This window comes from Dromiciops gliroides, chromosome 4, assembly GCF_019393635.1.
Source record: "Dromiciops gliroides isolate mDroGli1 chromosome 4, mDroGli1.pri, whole genome shotgun sequence".
In the NCBI taxonomy this organism is placed as follows: Eukaryota; Metazoa; Chordata; class Mammalia; order Microbiotheria; family Microbiotheriidae; genus Dromiciops; species Dromiciops gliroides.
Genome location: NC_057864.1, coordinates 163,563,219 through 163,573,261, shown reverse-complemented (window position 1 = coordinate 163,573,261; position 10,043 = coordinate 163,563,219). Strand labels below are relative to the sequence as shown.

At 52.7% G+C, this 10,043-nt stretch overlaps 1 protein-coding gene across 1 annotated transcript; it reads left to right on the top strand.

Moving 5' to 3' along the window:
- The first annotated feature begins 1,321 nt into the window (after positions 1-1,321).
- Positions 1,322-9,282, top strand: LHX1 (LIM homeobox 1). Its single transcript, XM_043964430.1, has 5 exons — positions 1,322-1,531; positions 4,383-4,609; positions 4,926-5,203; positions 6,881-7,046; positions 7,872-9,282. The coding sequence occupies exons 1-5, from the start codon at positions 1,362-1,364 to the stop codon at positions 8,249-8,251; spliced, it is 1,221 nt and encodes a 406-aa protein (XP_043820365.1). The 5' UTR covers positions 1,322-1,361; the 3' UTR covers positions 8,252-9,282.
- Positions 9,283-10,043: the final 761 nt, after the last annotated feature.

Below are 10,043 nucleotides of genomic sequence, written 5' to 3'. Positions count from 1 at the left end.
AAAAAATTAGGAGGCGAGAAAGGGCACTGGTATTTGCAACCGCAAATCCCCAAAAAAGGCGGGAGGGGGGAGAAGGAAAGGAAAGAAGGAAAAAAGAAGGGGGCAAAAACCTCAGTCCTGCCCCAATCCCCCCCAGCGGTTGCCTCCTGGACACTCACTCACACCACAAAGCTGGCCGAGCAATGCGGGACTGCGTGCGGAGCTGGCGGGGAGCTGTGACCAGGGAAATGGTTGGCCGGGCGCGCTGAACTGAGAATCCGGCCTCCCGGAGAGCAGGAGCAGAACGGGAGGGGAGCGCGCAGAGCCCACTGGGCCGCTCCGAAGAGACCCAGGCAAAGGGGCAGTGGGTAAAGGGAGGCCAGCTTGCACGCCTCTAGGCGACCTTCTTAGTGGAAGCCTCTCTGTCCAGTTTTTATTGATACAAACATTGCTTTTTAAAAAAGACAACAACAACAACAACAAGCAAAACCAACAAGCCAACAAGAGCTTTCCCCTCCCTCCTCCCCCGTCGCCTCAGCTGGCGCCTCCTGTCTTGCTGACCCCCTCCCTCCCTCGCTGCATCCCCATTCCCACCCCGCTCCTCCAGGCCAAGAGCTGCGTTCCATTCTCTTCCCCCCACCCCTGGACCCGCTGGGCTATGCTGGAAGTTTAGGATCCAAAGCTCCTTCACTCATTTTAAAATTTCCGTTTATCCCCCCTCCCTTTTAAATTGCTTTGTGGAGAAACACACACGCGCGCACACACACCTGCACCCCTGAGACACTCAGACAGAGACACCCCAAGACAAAAGCAAATGCACTTTGACTTCTGACTGCGCCTACCTCAGACCTGAGAGAACTCATCGCTTGGGTGGTTTCTGTGTAGAACGTTCTCCGCTGTCTTCTTGCCTCTCCGACTTTATTTATTTATTTTGGTTCCCGCGGTTCTCGGTGACCTTCATTCTTCAGCCAGCTCCTTGCCCACGGGTCGATCTCCCCTCCGGGATTCCGTCTCTAAGCCCCAAGAGCTGCGCCTGCCCCAGCTCTGACCCGGGGACGACTCCCGCCCGCACCCCCCCCCCCCCGCCTTCTGGGTCACGTTTTTTCTTTTTTTCTTTTTCTCCTATTTTTTCTCCTATTCTCTTCCCTCTTCCGGTTTTGTTTGTTTTTCATTTTGAAATATTAGATTTTGGTGTGCGTTTTCGATTCTACACAACCCAGTCGGTCTGTCTGTCTCACTCTCTCACCTTTTTTGGGGGGGGGTGGAAGAGGACGGGGGTTGGAGCTTCCTGATAGTCCTCTTCTGGGGGACGCCCCCTCGTCTAGACCTGCCCCGTTCTGAGCCCCCTGCTCCCCCCTCCCCCCGCAATTAAACCAAAGACAATGGTGCACTGTGCCGGCTGCAAAAGGCCCATCCTGGACCGATTTCTGTTGAACGTGCTGGACAGGGCCTGGCATGTGAAGTGCGTCCAGTGCTGTGAATGTAAATGCAACCTGACCGAGAAATGCTTCTCCCGGGAGGGCAAGCTCTACTGCAAGAACGACTTCTTTCGGTGAGTGGCTCCCCTTTCTCTTCTCTTTCCTTTACTCTGCTCCTCCTTCCTTCCCTCTGATCCTCCCGCCCACTGCTGACCCCTGCCTCCGGCCTTGGACAAGAGGGAGCCGGCAGCCAGAGACCTGGCTTTTAGGGCTTTCGGGCAGCTGGGAGTACCGGGCCAGGGGCTAGGATGTTCAAGCCTTCCAGACGGAGCTGCCTCCAAAGTTGGCCGCCAAGAGCCCCCAGGACCTTGGTGCCCTGTCTCTCCTCCAAAGTACCCTCGGGCTCAAAGAGCGAAGACACAGAGGCACTGGACAAGCCCCGACTTTCATTTTGCTTTTATTTTTGTCTCTCCTCTCAACTCTATCATTCCCCCCCCACACCCCCCAGTAAAGCCTCCTCCTCCCAGGGTTCATTTGCAAACGGTTTTTTAAGTTCAGTCTGGAGCCCGGAAGCCGCTCAGGTCTCCAGAGGTTACAGGGCAAAACAGTAGGAACTGGACCTCAGTCCTCTGCTCTTGGCTTGAGCCGCCCCCAGATCCTTGTCACCTTCTCTGCTCAGCCCCAGTGAGGCCCTACCTCTGACGACCTCCTGACCTCTTGCCGCCCTGGGTAGGAGTAAGCAAACCTGGGGGGAGCTGAACTCCAGGACCCCCAGCTCTCTCTATTTCTCTCCCACTACCCAGTTCCTCTTCACTAGCCTCCAAATCACCAGCCGTTTTTTTAGGGACAGAGCCGACTGGGCCTGTTGGGGAGAAATCTCTTCTTGGGCTGTGCTCGGAGCGCTGGAGACTGGGAGGGACAGCCAGGCCCTAGGTCTTAGAATCAGGGTGGGTAATCCAAAGAGCACGCAGAGCAAATGTGGGATTCAGAGCCTCGGGTTTGCGGCAGCTTTTACTGACGCCACTAGGTCTTCTGGGGAAAGTGAGTGACTGGAGTCTCGGCCAGGACCTAGAAAGCCTCAGGCCAACCAGTTCTCAAAGCAGCCCTCACCACCAACACCCCCAACCACCCCCACCCCTACCAAACTCTGTCTAACCTTGGCTGTGCTGGAAGCTCAAGCTAGATCAGGCTATCAGAACCTGGATGCTGAGAAATCCTGCGCGGGGCTCCACTGGTTTCCCGGTTGGACTGTTCATGGTTTGGGGAGCGACTTGGCTCCTAGCTCAGCCCCAGATCCGTTCCCAGGACTTCCTTCTGATCTGTTCGGGGTCTGCCTGCGGTGAGATTGCCAGGCTTCTTACCTTTTTCGGACACTGTGAACATCCGGCCTCGGGATCACCCCGACGGCTCTCAAAGTGGCCTAGGAGTCCAATAGGTTTCTCCTGGCTTTCACCTCTGGTAGTGTCATGCCCTTTAAATTGTCCTCCTACATTTTTTAATGGGCAAGATTTGAGTACCTGTAAAAACGAGTTTTAAGTCCCGAGATCAGGGCTCTCTTTTTATTTAGACGAATATGCCAACGGCTCTTGGAATTTTGTATAACAGGCCGAAAGGGATTTTAAACTTGGACTTTGGTTGTGGCCCTTCTTGTCCGGTAGGGCATGGGATTTAGGTGATTTAGACCCGCAAATCCTGACCTGAGATTTGGGGGCCTGGGGCACGGCTGGCTTTCCATGGAAGAAACGCCAGCATTTTCTCCAGCCCTACGAGGTGGGGAGTGCAAGACTAGGGAAAGGGACCTTTTTCATTAAAAAACAAAACAAAACAAAAACCATCTCGCCTTGCCCTGGACTCAACCGAGAGAAGGCCAAACGAGATCTAGATCCCCGGACAGTTCAGGAACGAAGTTGATAACAGAGCCCGAGAATTAGAGAATGTAGCAGAGTGGAAAACCAGGGTAGTTAGGAAAAGCCGGACAGGGAGAACGCTTTTTCTTCTCGGAAGGTTTTTTTGCCCCCTCACGCAGGTGGGAGCCGCCTTCTGAGTCCGGGACTGTTCAGGGGTCCCAGGTTCCCAGGGTTCCGCGTACTTCTGTCTTGGGTTCCTGACAAATTCAAGATCAGTCTGTATCACAGTTGCTTCGGGAAGGTGCTCAGGTAGCCTCTTTGCGAAGGCTCCCTGCCCGAAAAGCTACATTTCCTTGGGAGCCGGACTTGGGCGCTGGCTTTCACTCCTCTTTAAGCGAACCCGCCCCAGCGTTGTGTAAATAAATAAAAAGGCAGCCTGCGCCGCGACGCCGTGAGTTTATTTATTTACACTGGTTATGGCACCGGGACCTGAGCCAACCAACCCCCTGTGCCTTTAGGTTATTATTTTTTAGTGGAAAAGGGGAGGGGGGGGGGAGAGTGAAAAGTGGTGTTCAGTGCATTGTGCCATAATTAATACCGGGCGATTATTTTAAATGCTAAAAAAGGGATGAGGCGAGAAAAGTTTCCTGAGGCCTCGGTGTCGGCCTCGCCTTGCGCTGAAGCTTTTCCCCCTCTTAGTCTTCCCTAAGAGCAGGTTCCGCGAAGCGCCGACACGGGTGAGATGCTGGGCCAGATGGGTTCTCTCTCTTACTTCCTTCTCCTGACCTTTCTGTCTCTTCGTTTCGGACCTCTCCTCCTCCCTGTTTCTGTCTCTCCCGCTCCATCCTGCCCTAGTTCTGCGAGTCTTTACATTTCTGAGAGTCTTTACATTTCTGTGTGGTTTTCGAGTATCCTCACTTCATCCTGTTTCTCTGCCTCTGTATTTCTTCTTTCCCTACGCCCTCAAGTTTCTCAGTCCTTGTGTCCATCTCTAGGGGTCCCTCAGTCTACCCATCTTGCTTTATGTCTCCTTATCTCTCTTCCCATTTCCTGTCTCTACCTCTCGATCTCTCGCGCTGTCTTCCTGCTGCTCCCCTCTCTCACTTTGTATTTTGTCCCCGCATTGTCTTTTCTGCAGGTGTTTCGGTACCAAATGCGCCGGGTGCGCACAGGGCATCTCCCCCAGTGACCTGGTACGGAGGGCACGAAGCAAGGTGTTCCACCTGAATTGTTTCACCTGTATGATGTGTAACAAGCAGCTGTCCACTGGGGAGGAGCTCTACATTATAGACGAGAATAAATTCGTCTGTAAAGAAGATTACCTAAGTAACAGCAGCGCCGCCAAAGAGAACAGCCTGCACTCGGGTGAGGGGCCAGGAGGAGTAGGGGAATTAGGGGTGGTGGCTGAGGGAGGGACTGCAGGGCCGGACCAGAGCACACCAAACCAGAGACACCACCATTTTCAGCCCCTGGGAAGTAGCATCCCTCATCCTGGAAGTTTTTCCTAGAGGCTCACTGGGAAGGAGGAAGAGGGGACTGACACTTTTAAGCTAAGTCTGACAGCAGGGCCTGAGGAGACCGGGCGTGCACCAGACTTGTCCCGCCTCTCCCCACCCACAGGTGTGAAAATGGGAGAGGTGAGTTCTGGGACACCGATGAATAGTCTCTTCCCTCTTTCCAGCCACAACGGGAAGTGACCCCAGTTTGTCCCCGGACTCCCAAGACCCGTCCCAGGATGACGCCAAGGACTCGGAAAGCGCCAATGTATCGGACAAAGAGACGGGTAGCAACGAGAATGACGACCAGAACCTGGGTGCGAAGCGGAGGGGGCCACGCACCACTATCAAGGCCAAGCAGCTGGAGACACTCAAGGCTGCCTTCGCCGCCACACCTAAGCCCACTCGTCACATTCGGGAGCAGCTGGCACAGGAGACCGGCCTCAACATGCGGGTCATCCAGGTCAGGAACCCAGAGGGGAAGCGGGCAAGGGCGGGGGGGAGGGAGCATTTAGTCTGTTTCTGGGGTGGGCATGGTGCTTCACAGTGTCCCACCGGAACCCTGCTTGTCCCGGGGAGTGAGGTTCAGATCTCAGACTCGGGAGTGTAATTCTGTCGTGCTCCTTTTCTCCTGTCCTACCATACAAGCTCTGGATAGGAAGGCTTGGTTGTAGCGCAAAGCTCGGTTCCTTCTATAACCAGCTAAATTTGTTCAGGGAGTGAGAAAGGAGGGGGAGAATCGAGAAAGTAGAGATTGGTGTAGCATAAAGTGTGTGTACTGCTGGCGGGGGAGAGGGGGAAAGGCCGGAGGCAGAGGAACCGGCCCTACACCCCCTGCCTCCGCCTGGCCTTTGAAGCACCGCGCACTCAAGAGGGAAGCAGGAAATGTACCCATCCCGCCCTTTACTTATCCTTACCGCCCGCTCCCCTGGCGGGTGGAGAAGAGGGGATGTCTCTAGGGGCGAGGAGACTGTCACTACTGAGCTGAACTAGGCTGAGCCGTGGTTCTAGCCAGGGGATTGAGGGGGGAGGAAGCCAAGCAAATCCGGTCGAAGTGAGAGCCGACTTGGTCCGGTTGCCCAAAAAGCCTCAGAGGACCGCCTGGACTATTGCTCCCAGTGAACTGGTTCAAGATTAGTCCTGAGGGTCTGGACTCCTGACTTTCCCCTCCTTGACTCTCCCAGTCGGGAGGAGCCGCTCGGTACAGAGGAGTTAATGACTGATGGGCGAATCTGACGGACTTTGGTTTTGTTTGTGAGCAAAGGAGAAATAATCTTTCCCTCACTCACAGAACCAACTTTGTCTGTCTCTCGCCTCTTTATCTCCTCCTATGTCGACGGCTGAGCGAAAAGGAGTGCAGATTTCCCTCTCTCACCCCCTTATGAAAGGAAAGGGAATGAAACGCATAGGGGCTGGGGGGGGGGTGAAGATGATCAGGGCATAAGACTGTTTTCTTCGGTAGCAGGGTCTGAGGCCGAGAGTGGAAGGGGGAGGTTGGGGATGCAGCCATCTGGGGTCAGATGGGACTTCCGTGGTGTGAAAATGTGAGACTGAGTATGAGTACGACTGGTTAGCTTGAGATTGAGAGGCTCCGTGTGTGTATGAGCGATTGTTACATTCGGGATTCTGGGTATCTTCCTTCCTGTGTCTGGAACTATGTGTATCTATGTTGGAGGGGAGAAAGGGTTGGGTCCACAGGCTTGTGTCTTGAGAATGTGTGACTTACAACCCAGTGTTAAAAGCTCACACAATCCGACTGTCATTCCTTGTCTCACAATCTGAAACTTTACGCCTGCCCATGCGTATATCCCTGTCGGTGAATTTGTGTTGGCTTGGTGTGTGTTGCATGCACTCCTGTTATATTCATGGCAACGCAGCGAGCCTCAGGTGGGTTGGGTTCTGCACGGATCAAGGAGACCGGTCCCTGCTTCTGCTTGTGTGACCGTGACAGGATGGGACTGTGACCATGGTTGTCTATCTGTAGGGAAAGAAAGAGTTTCCTTGGGAGGAAGGGTCAGGGCCGGGGCTGGGGAGTGGTGGGAGGGGGAGAAAAGGAACAGAGAGACACAGCTCTATCTCATACTGCCCTCCTGAACCGACTCGTCTCATGTCCGGGTTTCCTGCGCCTTGTCGTCTCCAGGTCTGGTTCCAGAACCGACGTTCCAAAGAGCGGCGAATGAAACAGTTGAGCGCTCTGGGAGCCCGGCGCCACGCCTTCTTCCGCAGCCCACGCAGGATGAGGCCGCTAGTGGACCGGCTGGAGCCAGGGGAGCTCATCCCCAACGGGCCCTTCTCCTTCTACGGAGGTGGGTAAAGTGCTCCGGACTGGAGATGGGGAGAAGAGGGAAGGAACTTGGTTCGCTTTAAGCGGGACCGAGGGCGGGGCAGATTGAGGTGACAGAGACTGAACATCTCAGCTCAAAGTGTCACCGCCTGATCCCCTCTCCTCACACCCGGAGGGGTCGCTCTGGCGCCACGAATATTCAGGAAACTTTGTTTTCCAAAGGGAAATAGGAAGTTTGGGGGAGTACATTGGGTCTAGGGTGCGAGAAAGAGAGGTGGTGAGAGATATAAGGTACAAAGTTCTGCTTCTGAATAAAGCCAGGATATGTGTGTGCGCGTGTGCGCGTGTGTGTGCGCGCGTGTGAGTGTATGTGTTTGACATGGGTGGGAAGAGACAGCTGCTGGAACCGAAGGCTGAGGCGTCCTGGGCTGGCAAAATTGAAAATTCTTGTCTACCTCTCCTCTTCCTTCAGTTTTGCTGGTGTACCTACACATTTGCTCTGTGCCCTGCAGGTCTAGCAGACAAACTACCAAATACCTTTAATATTCCTCTTGCCCTAGCGGGTCTCATTTCCTCACAGCTGGGCAGTGCATTGCTCCCGGAAGAGCGAAACAACCCCAGCCTGCTCCTTTTTAACTTAGAGTACCCGTTCCCTCACCTCCACCATCTTTCTGTAACTGGGAGAATCTTTGACGCCGACGGCTCAGATTCCTGGGGAAAATGCTCCCTTTTCGGATTACCTGGGGCAAAACCAACACCAGGGCCCCTTGTAATCCCTCCATCCATTATTCTGGTCCCTGACGTCCTCTCTTTCCGCTTCCCCCCACCTCCTTTTTATTACCTCTAGATTACCAGAGCGAGTACTACGGCCCCGGGGGCAACTACGACTTCTTCCCGCAAGGCCCGCCTTCGTCGCAGGCGCAGACCCCCGTGGACTTGCCCTTCGTGCCGTCGTCCGGCCCGTCGGGGACACCCCTGGGAGGCTTGGATCATCCCCTGCCTGGCCACCACCCGTCCAGTGAGGCTCAGCGTTTCACCGACATTCTGGCCCATCCGCCTGGAGACTCTCCGAGCCCGGAGCCTAATCTCCCTGGACCCCTGCACTCCATGTCAGCCGAAGTTTTCGGCCCCAGCCCGCCCTTCTCTTCGCTGTCAGTCAACGGTGGGGCGAGCTATGGTAACCACCTTTCCCACCCTCCCGAAATGAATGAAGCGGCGGTGTGGTAGCCGGGGCCTCTCCTGAGCCAAGCTGCCTGCCGCCTCTGGACTTGCGTGGTTGTACAGAAACGAGTCGTTATTAAAAACACACACACATAATAACAAAACAAACAAAATCACAAAAACAGAACCAGCCCCCAAGCAACTTCCTCTCTTTCCGCTGGAGAGACCGATCTCTTCACTGAGGTTTGGTAGGAAGGGAAGAGAAGACTTGGGGGTGACTGCGAATTGAGATCCGAATGCACCCTGAGATGGGGTTGGAGTCCCAGCCCCGGGGGCAACGTGCAGGTCTTGGGGTGAGTGAACCAGACTAAGGCGCAAACTCAAAAACGTTCCCCAATCCGCGTAAAAACTCAAGGAGCCGAGCTTCCGCCGGCATTCCAGAGAGCTCGCGGAAGGTCGAGGCGAGTTGTAAGGATTAGCCCAGCTAAGGACAGCTCGGGCCAGCTCCCGGGAGGCGATGAGGGTGACGATCGGCCGGTCTAACCGGCGCCCAGGATGCACGGAGTGGAGAGGAAGGAGGCCGGCACAAGTCGAAAATCAAACTCGTTGCGAACATCAGAGGAAACGAAGCGTAGCGAATCCGAGTCAGGGAGGGGGAAAAGGCCGGCTCTGGAGCATTCATTTCTGGGCTAGGATGAACGAAGCGTCTTTTAGCTCTCGGAAACCCTCGATTAGTTTTTGTCTCTCAGAGTTTACTAGCATCGACAAACAACAAACTTTTAGCTTCAGAAACACCGACCTGCTGTGCATCAGGTGGGACATATTTTTTTGTCTGTCTGTCTGTCTATCCGGTTCTTTTCGGCCAAAATAACAGAAATAGGAAATGCCCTCAGCATCAACTCTACCTTCAAATGTTATACACACACACACACACACACACACACACACACACTCACACCCCACCCTCATTAGGATGATCTCCAGCCAGACCTCTCACTAAAATGACTTGAAACAACGGCTATACAAGAAAGTATTCTACCTTCATGAAAAAAGTTTAAAAAAAAAAAACAAAATAAAGACTATTGAACTAAAAAAAACAGTCAACTGTTTACGTATGATGTTAAATTCAGGAGTTCAGTGTTTTACTAATATATCCTGTTTTGAAACCTCTTGTTCAAAAAGCAAAATGTTTTGAGCAACCAACCAAAATCGTTCCTTTCTTTTCCCTCCCTCCCTCTCTCCCTTCCTCCTTTCGTCTTCTGTAGATGTTCTCTGACAGATTCGCAGGGCTTTCGGCTCACTGTGCTAGTTTGTAAAAGGTGTTGTTTACAGGAGGCAAAGAGAAAACATGATATTCAGACAGTTGCCAAATAAACTAATTATAGCACAAATACTGTAAGGTGCTTGGCACCAGCAACCCGAGAGTGTTAAAAAAAAAAAGTGTTACAAGGTTTAAGAAAAAAAGAAAACATCTTTGCTAATTTTTAGTCCTGTTGAACATTCATGGAGTTGTTAATATGACTTATATAGACCCACACAGGTTTTATTTTTGTGTCTTTAAAATAAAAGTCCAAAATATTTAAATTTTATGGTCAAATATGCAGTCAACAGCTGCTACTTTTTTCTTTATATATTAAATTTCTCATATGTCTTTTATTGTTCTAATAAACCTAAGCTTGTGTGACCTCCAGTGCATATTAGACCATTCACTGTATGAAAGAAAACATGTTGAATAAATTTGTGAGTTTTTAATAAAAATAGAAAACCTGATGTTTAGATAACTGGTGTTTAATTTGCTCTTTTGATGGTGGAAGGGAATCTTGGTGTTAAGTGTGATGGTCTCCACAGATGTGGGGAG

Bases quoted from the DNA above. Each gene is read 5' to 3' on its own strand.
- LHX1 (XM_043964430.1), top strand. From the start codon at position 1,362: ATGGTGCACTGTGCCGGCTGCAAAAGGCCCATCCTGGACCGATTTCTG. The intron at 4,610-4,925 runs GTGAGGGGCCAG...CCCTCTTTCCAG, and splicing joins AGAGAACAGCCTGCACTCGG to CCACAACGGGAAGTGACCCC. The intron at 5,204-6,880 runs GTCAGGAACCCA...TGTCGTCTCCAG, and splicing joins TCAACATGCGGGTCATCCAG to GTCTGGTTCCAGAACCGACG.